This window comes from Leuresthes tenuis, unplaced genomic scaffold (genome assembly GCF_036924035.1).
Source record: "Leuresthes tenuis unplaced genomic scaffold, fLeuTen1.0.hap1 SCAF_19, whole genome shotgun sequence".
Classification (NCBI taxonomy): domain Eukaryota; kingdom Metazoa; phylum Chordata; class Actinopteri; order Atheriniformes; family Atherinopsidae; genus Leuresthes; species Leuresthes tenuis.
In genome coordinates, this window is record NW_027325373.1 from 18,060,446 (window position 1) to 18,086,816 (window position 26,371).

At 39.1% G+C, this 26,371-nt stretch overlaps 1 protein-coding gene across 2 annotated transcripts in view; it reads right to left on the bottom strand.

The window, feature by feature from the left end:
- Positions 1–26,371, bottom strand: part of zswim6 (zinc finger, SWIM-type containing 6) — a 61,253-nt gene that overhangs the window by 25,394 nt on the left and 9,488 nt on the right. For both annotated transcript variants that reach the window (XM_072372092.1, XM_072372091.1), the window contains exons 2-4: positions 5,026–5,382; positions 2,547–2,695; positions 1,201–1,351 (exon numbers count right to left, since the gene is read on the bottom strand). In XM_072372092.1, coding sequence (XP_072228193.1) covers positions 1,201–1,351; positions 2,547–2,695; positions 5,026–5,382 — 657 coding nt within the window. The remainder of the gene's footprint in view (positions 1–1,200; positions 1,352–2,546; positions 2,696–5,025; positions 5,383–26,371) is intronic.

Here is a 26,371-nt window from a genome sequence, read left to right on the forward strand (position 1 = left end):
AAGATCACAACCAAAAAATGGTTGGTTTGTAGCCAAATAACTTACTCGGTAATCATTTTTATTAACAAGAGGCTAATTAATAAGAAGCTAACTAATGATGGTTGAATATTCAGTATTTTCTGCAAAGATTTGGGATTTCTGTTTCCTGAGAAAGATATTCAATCTTGACTGAAATGGCTTCAATGCTAACATGCTAATGCTAATAATGTGTAACATGAACCACGTCAGATTAGCATATCAAGATGCTAAAATATGCTACTTCAGACTGAGACTAAGACTCCTTTTAATTAATGTACTTTGGAACGATGGTTTCCCATTGTGGGCATTTAGGTTCCCACTACAGATAGCACCACCTTGATGTAGGCTGTACATTTTACTGACCATCAAAGCGACGGCATATGCAGATTCTGACACGTCATCTAACAGCTACTGAGTGAATCTTCACCACTAAAACAGCAAAAAAAAGTCATAACAGTTCAGCAAATTCTAAGTTGTAGATTTATTTTTTTAAACAACGCATGTGTCATATCAGACTTGTTGGATATCTTCCTTGTGGGCATTTACTTCTGCTCCATGTCTGTTCTGCATCCCTTATCAGAAAGATATCCTCTTATTTGCCAAGAAAAAAGGCTCGCTGTTGTCTTCATTTTCGTACCAACTCATTTTTGCTGCCTTGTAGTTGTTGTTTTGGGATTGGACCAGCAGATCTGTGAGCCACAGCTCAGTAGCTGGAGCAACACGGACGTTGTTCGGTTGAGAAAATGAGAGACAAAGTGAGCGGTGATTTGATGCAATGGCAAAATAATCGACAATGTTGCTGAGCCGCTGTTAAATTTTTACAATTTGAGTAACTGTTAGCTGTTATCCCCCTTCAGGAATCCCCCAGGATCCCCCAGATTGCAAGTACCTAAAATTCTTGTAAACTTGCATAAATACCAGATCTAAATGCTAGCAATGTTACAGTGGTTGAGTTTTACAGCTATTCCCACCTGCTCCATGACTTTCCAGATGTTCCAGAAGGTCCAGAAGTGCTTATAGTCATGGCTCTTAGACTTTTGGTTTGGGTCTTTGAAATCACTTTTAAAGCACATTTATCGTGATTTTTTACTATTTAACCCCATAAATAAAAGTTGTTTTGTGCCTTTAAGGAAACAGCTTCATCTGCCTGAACATCTGTGTGTTTGCCTGTTATCACTGTACCTAGTTCATCCCACAGCTGCCGGTACTTGTCAGTCATGGTGGTCCCCTGTTGCCTCCACAGCGCCAGTCTGGGGTCGCCCATGAACTGCTCTGTGATCAGCGATAACATGCGAGCGCCGTTGGAGTCCCTCATCTTCAGCATCTCTCTCACCTGCAGAGACGGGGGAATATGGGTTAAGTGTAAATATAAGTTTAGTCTGAAAATAAGTTCATGGAGGACAGACTGCCAAAATAAGAAATAAACACACAAATATTCAAATATATATACATATGATAATAAATGCTACTAAAATAAGTCATCCTAATAAGCATAATGAGGCAGAAATGTATACAGGAAAAAGGAAACATAGAAATAAATGGGCCCAGGGAAATAACAGAGAAGTAAATACATCTATAAATAAATAAATTACTGAATACATTTTAAAATAGATCATAAATAGATCAAATTAAGGGAAACTAACATAGAAACAAAATAACAAAGAAAGAAATTAATTCCAATGAAAATAACAAATAAAATTGTTACAAAACTATGCGGCAAAGTAAATAAATAGCCAAATTAACACAAGCTTAACATAATGTAGTTTAAATTTAAAGCAGAAACATGTATTTATATCACATATTTATATCATATAAACGTATTCATTTAGGTGCAGGTATGTGAGCAGTTACACTGAGAACGGAGGCGGTTGCTAACGTGAACGCGAGGTGAAACAGCAGCTGTATTATGAATCTTACTGTATTTAGTTTCTTTAGCTTAAAAAAGAGAAGGAAGATTGATTAAGCAAAAAGTGCCAAAACGATTAACCTTTATTTTCATCCTTTCATCCTACATCTGTCTGAGTTATATTAGCAAGTTGTTGCCCACCATGCTCTTGCCTACCTTACAATCGTACAGCCAACCAGAACTTTACAAAAAGTCAACAAAGACGCTCTGCAGTTGCTGTGGCTGCTTTCTATTATTAGTGTAGATGCGTTCTAATGCAAATACACAGAAAAAATTAACAAAATTCTTCTTAGAAATGATATCCCATCACTGTGAAAAGCTCGTTTTAAAGGAGACTCTAATGAAAAATAGAAAGGAAACCCATTACCAGTCTCTGAGGCACCCGTTATCTTGAATATAAAACACATTAAGTTTTTTTAGTTAATGAGGAGCTATATAGATGGAAGACTGCATAAAAAACTCAATATAAAGTGTAAATACTAAGAAACCCAATACAGATCCCTGTGGAACTCCTTGTTTTTCCTCAGTAGCGGCCATTTTGATTGTCTCATTTGTATGAGACATAATCTCACCAACAAGGAGGCAACAATAAAGAGAGGTGACGTGGTTCGTGAGTTGTTACCTTGCTGAACAGTAAGTTGAGCTGCTTTCCCGAGCCATGGTACCCGCCCTGGGAGAGGAAGAGCTTGACCTGTTCCTGGACTTGCTCCTCGTCCAGATGCCAGCAGTTCTCGTCGTCCACGCTCGCCCCCGCCGTCGGGTCTGGAGCTCCTGCAGCCAACGACATTAAAAATCAGTGAGAAAATCATCACAACATCAAATTATCTTGGAAAATCTACTCTAAAACTACAATAGGTGTCTCTAAAACGTGGTGAAAAGCAGAAAAGCAGCAGAAAATGCAAATATTTGTCTAAATTGTTATTCTTTGAGAGTAGTATGCATGGATATCCTCACATCAGCATATAAAGTAGTCCACCTTTTGCATTAATGCTTTAATTCAATGCTGGTTAAGCATAAACACTGACCAACAGGATAAACCCAGCAAGAATAACCAGCCTGCATGAGCATCTCCAGGGAGGATTAAATCCAAAAGATTCCAGCAGAAAAGGTTAAACCATTTTCCTCAGAGAACGAGGATATATTTAAGAAGATATGGAGAAAATTAAGCCTAAATTAAGGTGCGTACAACCACCATGAGGCCATAAATCCACGGGAAGATGGTACTGTAAGTTATGTAATCTACAAACAGCATGAATCATTTATGCTACAGGACATTAACAGACTTGTACAATAAAAAGCACAATTAGTCAATCAAAACATAAAAAAGCTAATTTCCTGTGCAGCACCCAAATGAGTAGTTTTTACTCCTTCTATTGTTATTTTAGACACATGGCAAGTGATTATGCTGTATAGCGCTCCAAATGACACCAAACAAAGGGGTGTAAAATGCGTCTAAAGGAAAATAAAAAGGATTTTAAGCTCTAAAAGTACCACAAAAATCACCACCACATGGTGCAGGGATGAAGCTATCAGCCAACTGAAAACAATTTCAACAACCTCTTTCTACGGCATTCAGGCTGGTTAGACATGGAAAGATTTGGTCATTTTTAAGTTATTTGCAACAAACAAGCAACAAATATGGAAAATGTACAGGTTTAAGTTAAAAAATCTTCCAAATTTCTTCTACTTTGATTAAAAATGAGGTCATCTAGTGTAGTTTCAGATGTCGACGTGAGCTTCAGTTCGCTTTGTGGTGTAAAAATGTGCAAATAAAGGAATGTAACAATCAGGTATTTTGTGTTTTAGAGCATTCGCTATGAAAACAGCTTCCAAAAGGAAAATTGTGAATTCACCCATCAGCTGTGAGACATTTCAAACCACCTGACCCCCTCTCGCCCCAGATCATCTGGTAAAGTTACGCTTTCTGTCCCTGGAGCTCGTACGAATCAGGAAAAAAAAAAAAAAAAAGCTGCTTTAATGTGAAGTCAACTCCCAAAGAGCTGCAGATGTGCTGAAACTCTTCCGTCTCGTTCCCATCACATTTGGCTCATTCCACTGAGCTTGTTGTAATCTTATCTGGTTTCATTTTATTGCTTCATTTCACACCTTTTATCTGCTCTTTTTATGACATTCCCTTCCTGTGTTATATCTGCTTTAGTTAGTCTTGTTTTTCTCGTGTATTTTTAAACTCTTGTTATAACCACCGGCAGGTAAACTGAGTAACACAGTGATGTATATTGGGAAAACCTGCATCCTGGCATCCATGTGCACGTTACTTTGACACTTACCACCAACCTAAATATTTTTTGCAGCCCTCATATCACAACAAGTCTCTCCGATATTAAGCAGAGGGTCATCAAGACCAGTTTTTAGCAGTTACATCAAATTACCAAAAACACAATTTTATCTTCCCCCAAAATACCTCAAAAACGTCTTCATGCCTTCATCACTGTCTGGTTTACAGCAGCTCTTTTGCTTGCAGTCCTTATTTTACTTACTTTTAAAGTTTTAAATGGTTTGGCAGCCAGCTCATTCACTTTTTTTTATGCTTTTAATTAATTATCTTTGTTCTAGCTTCTGTTTTGTCTATTTTATTTTGTTATATTTGATTTTACTGATCAATGAATTAACTACTTCTGTAAAGCACTTTGCTCAATCTTGCTGCTTTTAAACTATAGAAATAAAACTGTGATCATATTATGATCGACTGACGTGTAGAAATACAAAATATTTTTATAATTATCTTCCTGTGATGTTCACCTGAGAAGCTATTAAGTGCTCAATAAGTAAGTAAGCTCACTTGTAAACCATTTACTGAATATTCGTATGGAAACAGCTGTTTAAAAACTGAATGTGTAACTCTTAGAGTCAAAGTACTTTGTCCAGCTTCAGTGTGTGTACCTGATCTGTGTTGTAGGCTTGTACTTTTATCTCTATGAGGACCAAAGTCTGCAGTGAGGACTTTTCTGTTCATTTTACAGGGCTTCAGGTTTAGGTTACAGCCTGGAGCTCGAGAGGAACACAAGCATCCAGAATACAGCATTTGCTTTTTAAATTCAGCCTGAAAATCACAACCAGCTGCCGGCAGACGCCACACTCACCGTGGACCTGGTTGATCTCCGAGTTCTGGGACAAAATTTCATCCGCGAGCTTCTGCGCCGTCGGCAGCACCTCGGTGTGATGCACCGTGATCAGATACTGAACAAATTTCTGCAGCTGATCTCTGTTCATTTGGAAAAGAGTCTCTGAGATGGGCAGGCGCAGTTTGACCTGCTCGGGTTTCCGTACTCTGTACAGCGAGAGCGCCACCACGTGGGCGCAGTAGAAGATGTCCTTGTTGCCGCAGCTGCACGTTACCGAGGTGATTTTGCAGCGGTCGAAGCTGACGCTCACGTTGCACACCAGCTCCGGCTCAGAGGACGTGGCCGGCTCCCGCACGGTTCCGCTCAGGTGAAAACCTGCACAAAAACAGACGGTGAATGTTAATCATCAGAAATGCCCACAATTTGTGTCTTTTTTATTTAATAAAATGATGAATGAACCCATTTTCTGCATCAGAATGCTGCTAATGGCTTAAACTGACCCACATTTATCAGTAAACTGAACATTTTCAGAGGTTTAAATGTCTTGAAATGCCCTTTACGTACACATCACACATTTCGCTGTGAGAGAAACAGTAAAATCTTACAACTACAATTTAACATTGTGGTTAACAAGCTGCTTGTTTCATTGGTAAATTAACTGCAAATGTCAACATCACTGCAAAGAGGAGGTAAATGGAAAGTAGATATTAGTTTGGCAAGCAGGGGGCAGCTGAAACACCCTTGAAACAGCAACGACATATCGATATATTGTTCAAATTAAGAACCAGTTGTTTATTTACACACTCAATCTCGGATGAACAGTTCTTTTGGCTCAGTTGCTCATCTCTTTTTCAACTCAACCAAACATGAACAACTTTGCGAACATTTATCCGATACACTCGTCTGAAAACAAATCCCCAGAGAGGGAGTGCAACAAAGATCTGCATCAGGTACTTTTTAACTTCACGTGTCACTCTCACGCCCTTTGAATGGTTCCATTCTTATCTCTCAGGCCACACTCAGTTCAAATCCGATCCCTGTCCAGTCACTACAGATGTACCCCAGGGCTCTGTCCTGAGGCCCTTCCTCTCCATCACCTACCTTCTCCCCCCATGGCAATATTCTAAATATCCATTTAAATTAAATATCCAATTTTGCACTACTTTGCAGATGACACCCAGCTCTACCTTTGCAGCAAGCCCAACTCCACACTGTGGATTTGGTGCCTGTTCTCATTGGCACCAAATCCACACCTTTAGTTTCCCCTTCACCCCAATAACACCTCCATGATACTACTCTGTCCTACATTTTCTCTTTCAACTCTTTTCTTTCTTTTCTCTTATTACTGATTTTATTATGTTTGATTGATTAATGCAGTGTCCTTGAGTGTCAAGAAAGTCGTGCAAATAAAACTTCAACTACAACTAAAATTATCGTTATTATTATTTTAATTTTAAGTCTCATGTGTGCAAACATAAAAATAAATGCAGCAGTTTTTATAATTCGAACCAGCTCTAAAGTCCATATTTGGTCTGAGCTCCTTTATTCTCCAACACAGCCTGAACCCTCTTAGACAAGCTTTCTGTCATTTCTTTAAGTAGTCTTCAGGAATAGTTCTCCAGGCTTCTTTAAGGACATCCCAAAGCTCTTCTTTGGATGTTGGCTGCCTTTTGTTCTGTTCTCTGTCAAGATGATCCCACACTGCTTCAATAATGTTGAGGTCCGGACTCTGGGGAGGATTCATCCCTCCATATGACCTGCTGCCACTGATTTTCAGTCCACTTCTTGTGTCATTTGGCATAGCTCAGCCTTTTCTCCCGGTTTCCCTTCCTTAAGAATGGCTTCTTGACAGCCACCCTTCCATGGAGACCATTTCTGATGAGGCTTGGGCCAACAGTAGATGGATCAGCTGAAGGTCCAGATGCATCTCTCAGGTCCTGTTTCAGGTCTTTGCTGGATTTTTTCCTCTTTCTTAAGGACATCACTTTCAGATACTGTTCATCTGCTGTAGATAGTTTTTTAGGCCTGACACTTCTTCTTTTGTCCTCCACTTGTCCAGTTTCCTCAAATGTTTTAAGGACACACTGCACACCATGCTGAGATATGCCAAGTTTTCAGATAATAGCTCTTTGGGAATCACCTTGTTGGAGCAAAAATACTATTTTCTGTCTGACAAACTGTTAACTTTCATGTTTTTCATAGATGAAATTGAAGAAATGGGAATAAATTGTGTGTCTTTGTGACAGGCTGCTGGTAACAAAGTGTCTAAAGATACAATAAAAACTGGTTCTTTGCTACGTTATCTGTTATGTATCGACACAACACTGGTTCATCCCTTGAGTTAGGAGCCTTTTTTTATGCTTTAATGACTCATAGGTCAGAGTTAAGTGGCTTAACTAACAAAAAACACAAGAACTGGACTGAAAATTAGTTTAAAAAAAAAAAAAAAAAAAGAAAAGAAAAGAAACAAGCAGCCAATGTTCAAAGAAAAACCTTCAGAAAACCTGAAGAACTATTGCTCAAAATAAAAGATTACAAGAAAGTCTGTCTGCATTGAGGTAAAATATAAATAAATGGGGGGGTGCATCGGGAGTTTTGAACTAAGGAAGCGGTGTACAGAAAGTTTATTTTGTGAAAATGATGCGATTATGAGGTTGAAAATGACAAAATAATCAGCAGCAGAATGCCAAATCTTTCGGTAAATCTTCAGAGAGCTTCAAGTTGTGTCGAGAGTCACTGAAGGGTCATCACTCTAAAGCACACTTTTTATGTTTTACTTCTGCATCTTTACTTCTTGATTCAGCTCTTATTCTATAGTTCAACTGAAATTTCAGTGAAGTGTTGGCAGGGTGAAAAGGCAGCGTGGAGACCTAAACATTCTCATTTCCTTTTAATTTCCCTTTCACAACACCTCCTGTGCTTACCAGTCAGCACTGACCACATGCACAGGGTCTGACCGTTGTACTGTGACCCTCTAAAAGCAAAAACCTATAGGTGAGTTTGAAATAAAGAACATTTTTATGTGGATTTGAGCTTTAATTTTCAAAGGTAAATACACAACATAACACACGACTGTTTGAACAAACTCTGATTTGAAAACAGAGAAGCCATACGTGGGCGTGAGGTTTAAATATTGTGTCAAATTTAGAGAGACACAGCAGATGGAAGCGTTTTTGGCAAATTATGACAATTCAAGAAGTACTTCATAGGCAAAATTCTTCTGTAACAGGCAATCTGACGGGGTTAGTGGGAGAACAGATGGTTTCAGAAGCTTGGTCAGAGCTGAGCTCATACAAATAGTTTATCATCTACATTCAGCTTGTGCTGTTTCAGTTTCACTATGTGGAGCTCATACAGTCATTCTGACACCCACAGTTTGTTTCTCCTTGTCCAACAAAGACACACAAAGCCAGAACAACTACTTATTTAGTCCTGAATCACAGGAGCACGATGTGCTTCTTGCATCATGCTGTCACACAAACTGAAAAACATGTACGGTGGCCAAACGAGAGGCTGATAAGCCACAATGCCAGACAGTGACAGATGACAGGCAGCATTATTAGATGCTCATCTGAGCCAAAGAAAATGGAAAAATGCGTCAAAGATCCGACCTTCTGTCAAATCTGTCTACGGGGGAGTTTTAAACGGGACGAGTGCTGGCTGTTCACATATTAAAACAAGCCCATATATAACGTTTGCTGTCAGCACATAAATCGCTCATGAACTGATGTTAAAGGAATAGTTCAGCGTCTTTAGAAGGTTTCATACTTCTTTTCAAACAATTCAAAGTAAAGTTTAGCCACAGATTAATCTAAAAAGTTAGTAGTGAGCTCTGGTGGGAGGATCGTTTTCCACCTGCTTCCAGACTTTATGCAAAACATGAAATAAATAAATCTGGTCGTAATTATGGGCCAGGCGCATACACACAATAACGCAATATCCACCCATTCGTTATCTTCCACATATGTGAGGTCAGGTCACGGAGGCAACAGGTTCAGGAAGGAAACTCAGACATCCCTCTCCCCAGCGACACTCTCCAGCACCTCCTGGAGGATCCTGAGGCGCTTCCAGGCCAGATGGGACATATAATCCATCCAGTGAGTTCTGGGTCTGCCTCGGGCCTCCTCCCAGATTGACGTGCCAAGAAATCCTTCAAAAGGTAGGTGACCAGAGGGCATCCTAACCAGACGAATCACCTCATCTGACTCTTTTCGAGGTGGAGGAGCAGCAGTGGCCCTACTCCGAGCTCCTCCCTCTATCTCTAAGGCTGAGCCCAGCCACCCTCAGGAGTAAACTCATTTCAGCCACTTGTATCCACAACCTCATTATTTCGGTCACTACCCAGATCTGTGACTATAGGTCAGGGTTAGAACAAAGATGGACCAGTAAATTGAAAGCTTCTCTTTCCGACTCAGCTCCCTCTTTACCACAACGGACCGGAGCAGCGCCCTCACTACAGCTGACGAAACCCCCAATCCATCTGTGCATCTCTTGATCCAACTCACCATTATTCACGAACAAGATCCAGAGATACTTAAACTCCTCTGTCTGAGGCAGAGACTCATCCCCGACAGGGAGGGTACACTCCACTCTTTTCCGGTTGAAAACCACGGCCTTGGATTTGACCTCCATCCCAACTGATTCACACTCAGCTGTGAACCGCTCCAGTGCAGCTGAAGGTCTCGGCTTGAAGAAGCCAACAGAACCACATCATCAGCAAAAAGCAGAGATGCGATCCTGAGGTTCCCAAACCAGATGCCTTCCTCCCCTTGACTACACCTTCAGATCCTGTCCATGAAACCCACAAACAAGATCTGTGATAAGAGGCAGGCCTGGTGGAGTCCAACATGCACTGTAAACCAGCTGTTTACAGCCAAGAATGTGGACACAGCTCTTATTTTAGTTATACAGGAGCCCACAAAAACAACTCCAGTACCTTGTACTCCTGCAGCACCCCCCACAGAATCCCTCAGAGGTGCAACATACAGTCTACTATTCATAAAGAAAGACTGTGCTTTGAAAATGTTCGCCTCTGTACACGCTATAGGAGAAATTTAACCCTGAAAATGTAAATTGGAAAAAGAGGAGACATTATATCATAAAACAAACAGACAATAGAGGGAATGCCCCTTCGAGTAGCAAAAACATTCAACAAGTCGCGACCCAACAACTATTTTTTCGACCTACAAGAGAATTTGTGGACCACCAACATCAACATCTGGCCAGATATCAGTCCTCCTGATATTCATACCACCTCTTTTATACACCAGGAAAATTTACAAAGCAAAGCCTGGTATTCTGGATGTCTGGTGGTACTTCGCTGCCACATCTGCCAGCAAAATTCCACTAAATAAAAAACAGATAAAAGAGCACCCTCTAACGTTGTTGATTCCACTGATATGACAGAGAACGCACAACTTCGCCGAAGAACAGTCCAGTCAGAGGTTTATCTATGAACAAATAGAGACTGGACAGCTGGAAACAAATGATGGATAAAAGCTGTATGGACAGATCAAAGCAGCACGGGGCACCGATGCTCTGCTATCAGCATGTGCGGCTCTATCTATAGCACTCAGATAGGGCAACATATTTTCATGCCACAACCTTTAGATTCATGACAGCAGCTGTAAAGATACACGTGACTGCTGGCAAAAAAAAGAAAATCTGATAAAATGACAGGAATTTACAGCAAGCTGCCAATTTAATAGGCACAAAGTTGCAGCAAATCCTCCCTTCATGGAAGTTCAAAAAGCTCAGATTGCGTTCATTCCTCGATGGTTGAATTTAGCCAGATGTTGATGTTTTCAATGTTAAACGGGTCTGAAAATGCAGGTGCACGAAAAGTAGCACACACTGGAACATTAGCCGGCAGGTTTGATTTCCACTTTGCTCAAACGTTCTCATGTATGTGACACACAGCACATAGCTGACACATATCACCCCTGCTGGGTGGAAGAACGTTGTAAACTGAGTAGGTGTTTCTTTGCAGATGTGCTGCTGCCGCGTGTCACACACACACACACACACACACACATCAGGGAGAAATCAAAAAGGGCGGAAGGAGACAATAACCGAGAGTGAAACTTGTATAGAAATAAAGAGAGCGTCGTTTCAGTTCTTATTGCTGCTTTTCCGGCCGAGCCCACGCTCTCCGGACCACACTTCACACAGCCACACGTCCACATCCTGTCTTTTAAAACGCACATGCAGACACACGGGCGGCGCGCTCAGTTAGGCCGCCCTGCCCGGGTCATGCCTAACCCACAGCTGAACCTCTGACGTAACAGAAAGAGAAACAGTGACTCGAGAGGAGGAAGGAGGCCGATGTGCTGCTGGAAAAATCAGTATGCCCTCAGCTGAGTGAGTGTGCACATGCAGGAGTGCGAGATTGGCGGCGATCCAAAGCCCTGAGCTCAGCATTCTGTAATGCACTTCCTGGCTCTCTCTGTCTGCTCTTCGCAGCTTGCATAATACAGCTCTGTGCTCCTCATAGCAACCAAACTTAACTCCTTCAACCCCGCCGCAGCCTCACACCAGCCCCCGTGCCACAACGAGGGGAAACAAACATCTAAAGCCGCGTTTCCACCACATTTCCAGTCGTTCACCTTTTTATCTGTGCAAAAATAACGCAGCGATGTTAAAATCTTATCAAGAACTTGCATCTGAAATGCCTCTTTTCAACCAAAGCGGTTTGAGTGGCGGTTCAGGGCAGGTGCTCACTCCGACTGCCTAATCAGTGAGGCGGCGACTGCTGAGAGCAAACGGCTAAAGCAATATGTCTCTTCTCATTCGTCCTCCAGCACAAGCAACACCTTCCACAAACTCATAATCATGATTTGAGAGACCAGTTCTCTTAAATTACATTTAAAATACAAAAAGAAACACACACAGCTTTACACACACACGTATACTCAGTTAAGTATAACATTTGACCTACTGCCCCTCCTGCTCTAAGCAGGTGTAGATTTACGTCATGGAAGCCATCTTCATGGTGTGGAGACGGCCTCTTGTTTGATATATAAAAACCTTAAAAAAAGGGACGATACTTAACCGAATCATTAGGTGTTTTTAAATATCTCTTCCAACATATTTTGGACCTCTTTCTAGTTTATTATCTATATAGAGTGAAAGAAACAGTTTATCTGCACAGATCACTCCGTTTGTCTCCGTTTTCTCTCCTGATTTCACAAGTCTAGTATATAAATGCTGCTTTGAAGAGCAGTCTGTGTTTGTGAACGCTCTTTGGAGCTTAACAGCGTTTCCAAATCCCGAACGGTATTTACGTAAGGCGCTCTAAATGATATTTAAACACACTGTTTTGAGAGAGACCTATAAATGCCAGACGGTGATATTAAAACACAATAAAACATTCAAGATTGTTTATAAATGACGTAAAAAACAGCGATCAGGAAATCCGGATTCTACAGTCCACTGAGCAGCAGGACAGTAAGGGGAACACTGAGTTTATGCTCTTCCACTGCTGCTTCAGATTCTGTTTTTTTATTGTTCTCTCTTGAATTAAGGCGACTAAACGCTACACTGGTTCTGGATTTTTAAATGAGGCAGTCACACCGTTTTAACTGATCCGGTTGGTCTCCATAACTGTAAGCAGTCCTTTGAAACGGACCAGCAAAAACACTTGGCATCAAAACTGTAACTGTATGATGCTAAACAAGTCCAAGATATCATCAGTGGTCTGATGAAGCAATCCAATCATTTCCCACTGCTTGTTTATCATCAAAGCTCTGAAGGCTACAATTTATTCAGAACCAGTCCCGAAATCCCCACTACACCCAAGGTAGTAAGCGTCTAATTACAACAACATGAATTAATGGAAATATCATATATCCTACAGGCTTTGTCTCTGATAATCAATGAGGAAATTTGGCTAGTTTATCTAGTAAACTGCCAGCAATCCTGCAGTCACATAAAACTGATCAATATCTTTGATGGAGAGTTATTGCTGTCAGTTTCAGAGCCTCCATGTGAGACATTACAGTCAGTAAATGCATGTTTTTACATATAAAAACATGAGTGGAGCCCTTTCTTGAATCCCTGAGCATAGCAGAGTGTGGAACCAGATGGATGTTGTGTTCACATAAATGCTGATCGGAGCTGGAGCCGATAAATACCCAATACTACTGCATTTGATGCAAGACTAAATAAAGATTAAACCTTTTCTAATTGCACTCAAAAACTAGATGTTAGCACGTGTTGTTTTTTTTACTACTGTAAACAGGGCTTTTTACATCAAAACTAGCATGTACAGTAGCATACATCCACTTATAGCAGGTGACGGCCTTCTTTCCCATTGCCAGTCGCCACAAGGAGGTTATTATCTAAGTGTGCCAATAAAAGTAAAAGTAACTTAACTCTTGCAGCTCGAAACACAGCAAAATTTCTAAAAAAAATTCTAAAAAATTTGGAGTCTTGTCTTTGTAACACTGCCAAATTGGAGATGGAGCCTATAAATATCTGCTATTTCTGCGGAGTCATTCAACGCAGACTGAATGAGGATTAAACTTTCACATAGCACTCGAAATTTAGATATTAGCAGGTGCGAGTGTTGGGGGTTTTTTTCTGTCTAAAATCAGTTTCATACTCTTTCTACACTAAAATTAGCAAATAAAACTGTCAAATAGAGATGAGTCAATAAATACCAGCAAATTACTGACTCAAAATTGTCTTTATTCTTTCTCAAAGTAGCAAAAGGCACATGTTAGTGGGTGTTAGTGTTTTTTCCCCCCTTTTTGTCCAGTGTGAAATGAGCTAAAGTAGCATTATTTTCAAAAATTCCAAAAACTCTTCTGGGAGAAGATATCCACAAATCATTCAACTTCCTTTAGTGATTACTACCAGGCCCGAGCCAAGTCCTAGCTTTGTTAAACAGTAAGCTATTTTTACAGCTTAACAAGGCTGGGCCATCAAAGCAATTTCAATCCAGAACTTTCAGAAACCGAAAGGTTTCAGAAACTAATATCTGTAAATTGTCCTGGTGATTAAAATTTCCTTCGGTCTTATCTGCATTTCTATTGCGTTTTAAAATACTGCAAAAAACAGGGAATTTAGTCAGCTGATGTTTCACAAAGCAACAGTTGCTTTACAGGAAGGTAAATGATCATAATATAAAAACACTGACAGGATTAACACAGTTAAAATACTCTCGCCAGGTTAACTATTCGCTCACAAGTTAACCTTCAGGTGGCTTAGCCTCTAAAGCCGACCGGTCATGTATTAAGTGAGAGCTTCGCAGCCATAGAGTGCTTTGTGTTTACAAGTGTGTGTTGTGTGTGTTATTGTTTTGCTGACAATGGGGAAGCTAATCTCTTACCCATGGAGATGAAGATCTGCCTCTGGGACTGTAGAAAGGAGCAGTAAACAACCAATCAATAATCACGGCTGACTGATCACAATCTCACAGTTATGACTAGTTTCAGATAAGTAGTTTGCTCTTAGGGAGGTTTAAGTGTATGTGGTAATTATAACATATCTGTGAATATTTTTGTCCATTTTTTGGACTATCTATCATCATGGTGCATGATACATTGTTGGTAAAACCTCACAAAGAAAGTACTGTCTTTGGCAAACTGATGACATATTTAAGATGACTCCAAAAAAAGTTGGGTCGCTGTGTAAAATGTCAGTTTAAAGCAAAAAGCGATGACTGGCTGATCCCATAAAGAAATGTATTATGCAAAACAGAAGATAGATACTTTAAAATGTAGACATTTTACAGTTTCGTGAAAGATATTAGCTCATATTGAATTTGTTGGCAGCAACACTCGCAAAAAGTTGGAACAAGGGTAACAAAAGTAAAAAAATAAAAAATCAAAGCGAAGCATGGAAGTATTTTATTCATCTAGACAATGAAGACAAATGCACATTATGCGGGTTAAGCTAGCTTACCACGGTCCTAGCACTAACTTACTAAAACGTCAAAAAACTCTGACGCTTTGGTGATTAAAGTTTAATAATGACGTCATCGACTGTAATTGGCTCGATTAGTCAAGCTAAAAAAATCACTCAAAATGCCCATTCCTACTAAAACTTGTCTACAACTTTGAAATCGCTTGAAAAATTGTGCAGTGTTTCTGATAATCGTTTAACAGAACAAAATTAACTTGCTCTACTACAATGTCTTTATGTTGACCAACAACAGGGAAGATACTAACTTATTTGTTTTTATCATGTTTACAGGGTTGTCACTTCAAAATGAGACACCTAACAACATTAAAAATGCTAATCATTGGAGCTAACGCTAGCTAAATACAACTAGCCATCATTGCAACAATGTTAGCCAAACATAACTGCAAATAAGTCATATTTTTGTTTTGTTTTAGCATTTTTTCTTTCAATAGTTTTAAGTGGTACATTCTACACTGTAAAAAAAAAAAGGAGCAGGATTTAGCAAACAGCTGCATTTTAGAGCCACTGTTATAAGGTAATGTGTTGGGGGGATTGCAAGGAGCTGGAGAATGCACCTCACTGCAAGTTTAAAATTAGGTCAATGAGGATTTGAGTAAACTGGGTCAATCTGTGTCCTTCTTAAGCAATCACCTGCATCTCCTTTCTCACAGTATGAACCCATCAATCAGTGCTGACACACACCACCTTATAAACATTCTGATGCTGGTATAGCCCTAAATTCTGTCTTCCTCTGATCCAGCACTCTGCTTTTGAAACAGAACTCTAGAAATGACAAACTGCAATGAAATACTACACAGCTAAAAGAGTCTTTCACGACCAAGTGGACAGAAATTCCTCAGCTCTGTCAGAAAAACAAGAGGCCACCTTTACCATGCATGAGAAATTGCAGACAAGACAAGTCACTCAGACAAGAAAGTGGCTAAAATTGCATGTTTATCAATTAAAAAAAAGGGACTTTTGCTGAAATTTGCTCCCCATCAGGCTCAGATGAGGCCTACCTGGCCTGTAGCTATAATAGAGAGGAAACTGGGAGCTTCTTTTTAATTTATTTACAGAGCTACTGAACTCTGAAAATGACTAATATGACAGAAACTGGGCACTTAATAGCAAATAGGAACCTCTCAGATAGCAGATGAGTACATGAATCAATGACAAACAACTATAAAGCACTCAGAGAGGCGGCATTTGATACTTTTGTGTAATGCTATGGGAACATTAGAAAGGCAGATGCTTTCGTGTTTCACACTGACTAATGCAACTCGAAGGCCTCATCATGTTATTATTTGAGCAGCCTAAAGCAGATGTTCACTTTACATATACATGACACAAGTTAACATAACTAAAATCCAAGCTTCTCAAAGCCAGACAAACCCTCCAGGTAATGGTGGTTGCAAGTTTGTTTCTTTTGTCAAATAAGCATAATTGACATCTTCAAGCTAGAGCAACATCAGGTTGTTAAGCAAGTTTTTGGGAAATTACGAGTTAACAAGGCTTAAACACGCAGGCATAGAGCATTCATTTTAGATATTGGACATCGACTGTCTAGCAGTTTAAAAGCTACATTTAGTCCACTTTATAGAAGATTCCTTCTTTGATTTTTCACTAATTAGCCATACTGAGGTACAAGAAGTTTAAATAATCTATTGTTTTAATAAATAAATTGGTGTATATTACTTTATACAAAAATCCCTTAAAATGTCATAACTCCAACAACTGTAAGGCTGCCATCAACAGTTATCTTCATATCTGACTTTTTAGTGTGTAATTCATTAAATAAGTGTTAAAAACATTTAAAAAAACAATAGAAATCTAGACATCACAGAAGCTGCAGCAAGCTTCAGAAATCACTTAAGACTTAAGATACTTAACACTTACAATTAATTATTTTATGCTAATAGCATGAATAGTTAATCATTTCGGCTCTAATTTGCTGGATAGTTCATTGCATACAGGAGCCCTTCAGAAGGTTAATTTGACAATAATCTCAACTTCTACTGCATTTCATAAGGAAATATTACCCATTTTACTTCATGTAAGCTTTCTTTACTACTCATTTCAGAAAAAGTCTTATTTTTTAGAATGCTGAAATGATTGAAAAACAAGAGGTATCTTAATTTAAATGGTTTGAAATAACTAGAATTACAGTTTGAGGGCAGTAAAAATGTGAATCAGTGGTTATGTCTTTGATTTTCCTCATTTCCTGAGTGGCTAACTGCGCTCGGTAGCTTAGCTTAACTTAGCATAAAGACTGGAAGGATAAAAAAAAATTTAAAAAAAGCATGTCACTATTTAAAAGTAAGAAAATCCACATCTGAAGCTGATCTTGTTTGTTGCTGTGTACAAGAACAACAAATTTAGTTTTTTGTGTACGTTTATTGTCTTTCATTTTTCTCATTTCCTGCATGGTTGGCTGCTTTCTCTTGTGTAGCCTAGCTTAGCATTTAGGTAATTTTTTTCCCAAGCATATCCAATTATTTTTGTGGCATTAGAAAATAAAAAAAATTACAAAAAACAATCACTATTGGCCCTCGGCCATATTATTTCCCTATGTCCTTTCTTTTCTACTCATTTCAGAAAAAGAGTCCTATTTCGTAGAATTTATTCATCAAAAATACAAATGCTGAAATGATTAAAAAGAAGAGGTAGTTTCATTTAAATGGATTGTAATAACTAAAACTACAGTTTGAAGGCAGTAAAAAGAGAATCAGTGGTAAGTTACAGAATCTTGTTTTTTAAGTAAAAATCTATAGAGCCCTCAGACTAATTTAAGTTCTGGTCGTGCCGTCATGTGGTTAAAGCTCCAAACTGTACATTAACAGTGCGGCTACCTGAAAGCATCAGTCACAAGGTCAGTTTTAAGTATAATGAGTAGTTCTAGTGTTGAGTATTTCTAATGTTTACTTTGAAAAGCAGTTTCTTTCCTGCTCCACGGCACAAGTTTGCACACATGGACACCACACTGTAATGACGGAGGGAATTTTATTTTGACTTGGCCTCGGATGTTTAAATAATTCAGACCTCCATTTGGCTCCCTGATACAACCGGCTCCTCCATGTGGGCTCACACACAGACAAACCAGAAATATCACTGTCGTACTTAACGTCAACGTGTCTCTGAGGTTTGAGACCAAGTTTCTGAAGGGAGAGGATTTTCGCCTCCCTGTCTTTCACCATTTAAAAGCATTTGCTTGCATTTGTTTGAGTGCTGTCTGTTCCCAGTGTGCTCAGCAAAAGTCATTTGTTTAGCCTCCGAGGACCATCAGCAAGCCAGCCAGAGTTTCTCTTCTCCAAATGCATTTGTTTCCACTCCTGAGAAGCAGCATGTCTCAGCAGGGATCCTCACAGAGCTGCGCTGCTGCCGCTAATAAGCTCAGGAAACCCTTAAAGACTTTAAATCAAATAAAAGCTTTTGCGTGCTGTCGTGTTGATCTGATTGATTGTGATTTTTAAAATAAAGGTTACCAGGATCTGAGTGTTGAATATTCTCTAAATATAAATGAAACAACTTGTTTGACAGGAGATAATAATAGTCAAATGTGTACGCTAATACTGTTAGCTTAGCTTAGCTTAGCACAAAGACTGGAAGCAGGATCCAATAACAAGCCTGTCACTGTTCAAAAGTGAGAAAATCTACAGAACAACAAACTGAGGTTTTTTTTTGTAGGTTTATGTCTTAGATTTGTCTCATTTCCTGTTTGCCTACTCTTGCTTAGCTTAGCTTAGCTGAGGCTATTTTTCATATATTTAGCATATTTCATTATTTCTGTGGCATTAAAGGGAGAACAAATAACAAAAACAATCACTACTGGCCATTTGCAATAAGCCACATATTTTTTTTTTTTTAAATTAACACTGGAAAATTTGTCTTTTTTTTTTTTTTTTTTTTTTTTTGTCTTTGGCTCCCTCGTTTTGGCTTTTTTTTTTTTTTGTAGCCATTTTGGCTCCTACAGTTATGGGATGTCACACCACTGTCATAAAAACAAATCGAAGTGTGAGCAGATGAGGAATTGAAGGGTGAGAAACATGAATTAATGTGAATTTTATGTGGAATCAACTGAAAAGAAATTAAATGAACTGGTCAAACCCACTGATCTTTTAACTGTTTCATTCTCATAGCTTAGCTATCGTAGCATGAAAATGTTTAATTTCTGAAAAAATATTTAAAGAAAAAAAAATCAAATAGTTCACATATTGATTTTTTGTGAGAAAATCATCTTTTCTCTATGAAGCTACCTCAGTTTAGGATTGTTTGTTGCATAAACAAAGTTAAAGAAAGTTACGCGGAGGAAATCTAATGCATTTCTTACATAAAAAACAATTTCTTGTTATTTTTTCTCTCCCAGTGTGAGAGCCACAGTATTCAGTCGGCAGCTAAAGGCCTGAGTGTCCTTGAATCTACCATCAAGAAGAGTTTTTAATATGGTCAGTGCCTGCAGCTGCCACACTTTAATATGTGCTCATTATCTAAATTACAAGACCAATCCATCAAGCATAAAAACATATGACTCCTTTACCAAAGGTCTTTTTATGAGTACTTTTCAGAGCTTTTTAACCACATGGTCTTTTTAAATAAATGAGGTTGGCATAGCTGTAACAAAGTCAAAAAATCATACGTCACAAGATGTTAGCAAAGCTATTCCTACCAGTCTTTACTCCATCTTGTTCGACCATTTTGTTTGTATAAAACAGAATGAAAACAAACATATAAGATTTATTGTCACATTTTAAAGTAAAATAATTTTGGAATAATTAGCCCTTTCCTTCTAAGCATTTGCTATTATGATCTGAAGAAATAGATGTTATAAATGTGAATGCAAAGATGGGGCTTTGAGGCTTTGGTGCAGCAGAGACCATAATCTCAGGAGATGATGAGTGCTGAGCCAGTGAAGGGAAAACAAAGTGCAGAAACAGCTGGAGTTGCACCACCACAGTCCCACCGGAGGAGAGGAAACATTCAGGTTGCTCTGATTTAACTTCACCCACTCAGAGACAGACGCTTCCCAACCCATTTGTTCCCACAGTGTTCACATAACGACTTTTATCCTGGTTATTTTGGTCAGTATTCAGACTCGTGATGTAAATAATTTAGAGGACTGAACTCCAGTCAGTTCCTACGAATTCTACCAATGATAAAGCCTCTTCAAAGTACCTTACAGCTATTTAAAGTTTTGAAATTCGGCACGTATTCAGGACAGTGCCGTGGTCAACGTCGACAATTTTCATGCCTGAACAGCTAACTCTCTAGCGCCACCAACACGTCAAAGTTTGAAGTTCATTCAGCTGTAGAACTTTGGATTTGATGGTCCAAATTCCACAAATGAGGTACCGTTAAAATCCTTAGATCAAGACGAGTCCAACGAATCCGAATTAGATTTTCCGCCATTTTGAATTTTATCAAAAACATTCAAAAAGGATTTCAGGTCACGCAGATTGTCCGATTTCCACGGGACACAAAATCTTCAGATCAAGCCGCACAAAAATTATCGTGTAGATTTTTTAATTTCGCTTCCGTTGGTCCGTACCAGCCAATCAAACTCAGCGGCAACTACGCCAAACAGGAAGTTAGACCATATATCTGTTGTTGCCTTCCTGAGCAGCCATAGACTTGCCTGTTATGCTGCTACTCCCCCAAAATCGCTGTTTGCGGCTATATTTTAAATCAATTTTGCAGTCTCTAAACCCATTAAAATCTTCCGTAGGCACTCGTTTTGCTGCTTTATTGTGCTCTCTAAAAACTCTAAACACTTTGACTAACAAAAAAAAAGGCACTGAAAGACATTAAGCCATTCTGACCTGATGTAATATACACTTGCTTTTACCTCTCAAGACTGGAGCGACAGACACATTGCATCAACATCTTTGAGACAAACAAACAATCAAATTTTTCAAAAAATATTGAAAAACATGAGGGGAAATGTCAGGTATCTACAAAAAATGCTTCTAGCTTCTTTAAAGCTGAAATATAACAAGTTTTAGAAGCAGATTCTAATGTTTTAGGCTTCTCTTATTAGCTGATTGGACCTTACACAATAACAATTAGCTGCACAATATATGATGGTAAGTTGAGCGAAATGGGGATATTTTTACTTAACATATGCACAGAATATCTCAAAACCACATTTAAACTAGTTAAACATACATTTAATGAAGAATCATATTACATTTCAGCCAGTAGATCATCGTTGTTTCATCGTATTTCAACTCAAACTCAATTATAACATCTTAGAGGTTCAACATGAATTATTCACATTTGAAAGCATGTGAAACCTTTGTGTCTCCACTAGAATTATGAACTTCGTGTGATTTTATTTAAATAACGTGCCCCAAAATATTAGTTTTATTGTTATGTTTTTGCCAAGAAAAGACACAAAGAGTTATATTTGGGAAGCTAGCAACAAAAACCTGGAGTTTGCTGTTTAAAATGGTTCTTAAATGAATAATTAGACAGTTAAAAGTTAACTCTGTGTGCTTTAACATGTGTCTACACTGATGGGGACTTCTAATGTCTGTATTGTCCCGCAGAGTGTTTTCTGTTCTTATCCTGAATAATCCGAAGTTAAATGAAAATGTGCACGTAAATCATTTTGATGTCTATGTATTTGTTGAAAAGCCAAACCTAGAACATGTGATGGGTTTGTCTTTAAGTGTCAGGGAGGAGGAGGAGGTAGGAGGAAGGGTTCTTGCTGTGAAAACAGGATGCAAGGCCCACCTTATCAAAGCAGAGCATCACACCGTCAGCCTCATTTCTGTTTGGACTAAACAGACAAACAGCCTGCTCGACATTTCTGGGTCGATGTGACCAAACTGGAAGATAAACAAAACTACAATCCTGCTGCCCAGCCCTCCTCCTAATCAATCTGTGATCATTCGTTTCTGTTCCCGACCGAGTACCGACCCATCTGTTCAACGTCCCAACCTGCTCAAACCGCCAAACATTCACCATCCTTCATCACTCATTTGCTGCAGGAAAGCTACATCTGTCTGTGGTGGACAGCAGGCTCAAGTATCTAACTCAAGGATACCTTTATTTAAACATGTTTTAACACCATTTCTGTTAAATTCACAGCTTCATTTAGTAGCAAAATTACTAACAGTGAACTATTTGGCAAATAAATAACTTAAATGGCAGCAATTTGACAATCAACTGATATTTCAAGCAATTCTTAAGTAAAAAATGCCCGAATATTTGATAGATTTTCAGGATCTAAATTAGGTAATTTATTGTTGTCTTTCAAGGTTGAAGGCAACTTACCAAACAGAAAAATGCCTTTTCTTAGTTTCTGTGTTTTTCTGAATGTTGACACCCTGATAATTACAATAACTGGCATCTGCTGAAGATTTAGAAAAGGAAAGCAGTGAATCACTACAGACTTTTGCAGTTGGTACATTTCCCTTCAACAAACCCTTCTTACTTTTATAAAAGTAACCGTTTGAAGCTCAAACAGGTCAAATGATCTTGTTGGAAACCACTGCACAGATCATTAGACTCAATATTAAAGTGCTCAACGTAACTAACAGCAAGTTCGCTGGTGTTAGCGGTACTTTTAGGACCTTAAGTGCATTTTGCTGGTAGTAGAAGTTTAAAACTTCCTCCACTTTTAACTCAGCATGCATTCATCTGATTGCCCCCGCCGCCACTCCCAGTTTTAAACTGCATTAAAGCACCGTTGATGTGGTTTTCAGTTGTATCCCATTTCCATCACTCGTACTGAGATTACTCATCTTTAACAGATGAAAACAATGACTCAACTTGCAGGCGCATGCCAGGCATACTCCTGTTCGTGGAGAAGCTCACCGGATGAGCTCACCGGGGCTTGTGAGAGCTTATGTCGTCCCTGAGGTGAGTCTGTGGAGCTGCTAAAGCGATCGACGGGATAACTCAAAGAGCATCATTAGGGCTCCACTTTTATCATCACTTCAAAGTAGAGAGGCACTTATTTACACATAAAATAGTAGTATTCTTTTGCAGTGAAAAGTATGAGAAAATAGACCCAGATTATATCTGACGGAGAACATCTGATGTGAACAGCAGGTGTGGAGAAAGTCTAAAAAGTCCCCTTACATCTAAGGACAATATCACTGAGCTTTATTGAGAATTGAGAACAGCGTGTCATTATTTGTGAAGTGATTCCACTCTTGGTGCTGGAAATATTTTCCAACTCTTTCAAAGTTTCTTGAATTTCGCTTCTTGAAGATTTTAAACCTCCATGTGTAATAGTCTTCTTTATTTTAATATACATTTTATATACTCTTACCTATCTATTGATTAAACATCAGACGTATTTGTACATTTATGTACATAATGGTTGTTATTTTATTGGAAGGTTACATTACCACATTAGTTTTTATCTCGCTTTAATGTCAGTGGAATAGAGGGTCAACACTGACAAATACATATATAAGACAACAAAAGGTTTGTATGAGAGTATTTTAGTGAATGAAACCATAAGGTTATGAGGAATCTTTGCACGTGTCAGCAACAGTTTGCCCGTAGGTCTCGAGACAACAGGCAGGTAATCACATAGTTTCAGGGCGAGCCTTGAAACCTCGTTTTACTCGTCTATATTCAAACATGCCACACTGTTGAAGCTTTGAGACACTCTAGTGTCTGAGTCAGACTTACTTAATCGCCGGGCTGTTGGATGGGTGAAGACCTGCAGCTACAGTTGGACCAGGAGAACAAGATCATTTGCTTTTTATTACAGATACAGACAAAAGTGGAAAGGCGGAGTATGCAAAGAGGCAGAATAACCAGACATGAGATCCCTGCTGGTTCCAGCAGTCAGTGGGTTTAAGTTATGTGACAAACAGTCTGGGCACTTTGTGAATTTGGCTAAGCAAACACTGACAATCTGCATCTCATGGCCAGACAAGAACAGGCATATATATATATATACCGTCAACAGATGGCAGGGGCGTTATCTGGCAGAGCAGGTTCACAAGCAGGAAGCAAGCACACTGATAAGTAGCTGAGTTCTCCACGCTTTTCTGCCAAATCCGCTGTATAAACCGAGAATATACGGCAGCTAATATGAAGCCTTTTCATAAAGGAGGACGTATTTTTGACAAAACTGTGGAAATCATTGTGCCTCAGGAGCTATGAACCACTGTGTGTGCATTTCAAGCCTGCTAGCGAGAGGAGACACAAAGTCCTGGTTCTGCACTGTTACGGAGAGTCCACCGTGTTGTTAAATTTGATAAATATTCCTGAAAGCTCGAGTCAGCATAACTCCCATAAGATTGTACTTATAAGCCACTATTTCACCCTAAATAAAGTCAGTTTTAGCCTCATATAATGATTAAAGATGGGGATCTAACCAGCATTAGCCGTTTCTTACGCTGGAAAGTAAAAATGATCAAATCTCTAATGGAACGAAACAATTCTTAAACATCAGATCACAGCCGTGGGATTTAAATATTTATGAATCATTTTAGCCAAATAAGTGCAGAAAGAAACAGGAAAGATCGGAGGTAAAGGAGGGAAGAGAAGAGGACCGTCAGTCTTCATTAAGTATGCTCTGGCTGTGAGCTGAGGTAACAGCCTCTGATGGATGACACCTTTAAGTTCCCATTATAAGGCGAGCATTACTCATAAGCAGCTTCTGATAAGCAGCCCGGCTGCTCCACAAAGCTCGAAGCCCGGCCTGCTCCTTCAGCTTCCTTTTCCAGAGAAAAGAAAAAGACCAAGAACAGTAATAAAAAGAAAAAATATGTCCGTGTCGAAACGCTCAAAGAGCTTTTATTAACCAAACTGCTCCGTTTGCAGGGCCGTCCTCTGCTCTACGGGGACCGGCCCGCGGGCCCCCCCCCCCCCCGGCTCCCGTGAGGCGAGGGTGGCGGCAGGCTTTGACTTGCAGTGTGAGGTTGGATAAAACTCCCCTGATGCTGCCCAGAAAAGACATGACTGCAGACTCTGAGAGGCAAAGGTGTAAAACAATTAGCTGATCAACAGAAAAATGATCAGCAACTAATCATTTTTAAAGCAAAATTATTTTTTACGGAATTTACCGTCTGTGATCGTAAATCAAGGCTATTAAAAACACTCAAATAATAGTGATTAATCACTTAAGTCTCACCATAGGCATACTAATTATTTAATAATTCACCGGAAACTTACGAACAAGAACATAGGACTGGGCATTATGGCCGAAAAATTAAATCTCAGATCATTTTTGGTTTCATTCTTAGAAATAAAACCACAACTGACAGAGAAATTATTCAAAGTAGCTTTTTTTTTTTTTTGGCTGCATCAGAGATCCATTGAAGTGGAGTAAAATAACCCCCCCAGGCCAGCTCTGACTGGCTTCCCTTTCACGCCCTCAGCTGCTCGCTATCGGCTCTCTGTGAGCTATAGAACGGAATCTGAAAGAAAATGACTGGCTCACGGATTCCTTTAGATGATAGTTAGGCTGGATTGGATCTGTGTGTTTCTGTTGGTATTCTTTCTGATTAATAAACACTGATATACAAGTAACAAGTGAAGCATAGACCAATCTAATGCTTACTTGAGATTCATGGTTTGGCGTTATCCATGCTGGCTCGGGGTCTACTCCGGTTCATTAAGCTGCGATCGATTGTACGCTCTTGATTAAAGATAAGGACAAACCCCCATTCAGAGGTGCTGTGTAAAATATGTAGGATTAAAGTGGTTGTATCATGTGGCAACACGAAAAACTGGTAAAGAAAAGTATGAATGATGCATGCCGAAACGAGACGCAACCTGTAAGCCAGAAAAAGCAAAACACTCGCTGATTCTCACACCCAACAATCTCCGACTCTGAAGTATCAGGTTTCAAGCCCGCAGCTTTGTCCAGATCCTGGACACAAACAGGAAGTGAAGCGATTCAAGCAAAGCAAAGCAAAGCAAAACAGTTTTATGCTAATTCATCAGCTCATTGCAGCTGTCTGAAACCAAACCAAGTGGATCGTCGTGTTTCTCCTGGCAAAGAACCTCTGAGGTGACAGGTGGAATATTTATAGGAAAAGGATTTGAAAGAACAAACTGTTCATTTGAAAAAAATAGAAAGTAACAGAAAGTATAACTTTTATATCTAGTTTCCGTTTCAAAAAGGTTACACATTAATGTTAACTAAACTTTTGAAGTTGAAGGTTATTTCCTACTTAAATATCAGTCTGGGCAAAATACTTTAAAAAAAAAAATCTTATTTTTCTTTTCTTTCTTTTATTTTCTTTACTGAGAAAGTTTTACACACAATTTAGCAATATCAGTCATATGTGTGCATTTACCTCAATAACCAAGCAAAGTGAATCATGATACCAGTTATTTATCACAGTACTGACCACAATTATCACAATATGACTTTTTCTCCAGATCTTGCAGCCTTAATTTGCAAAGATAAACCATCGATATTTCAATCAAAACAGAACATATTGAACATATGGAATGTTTTGAATGTTAAAAAACAGAGAACACTACA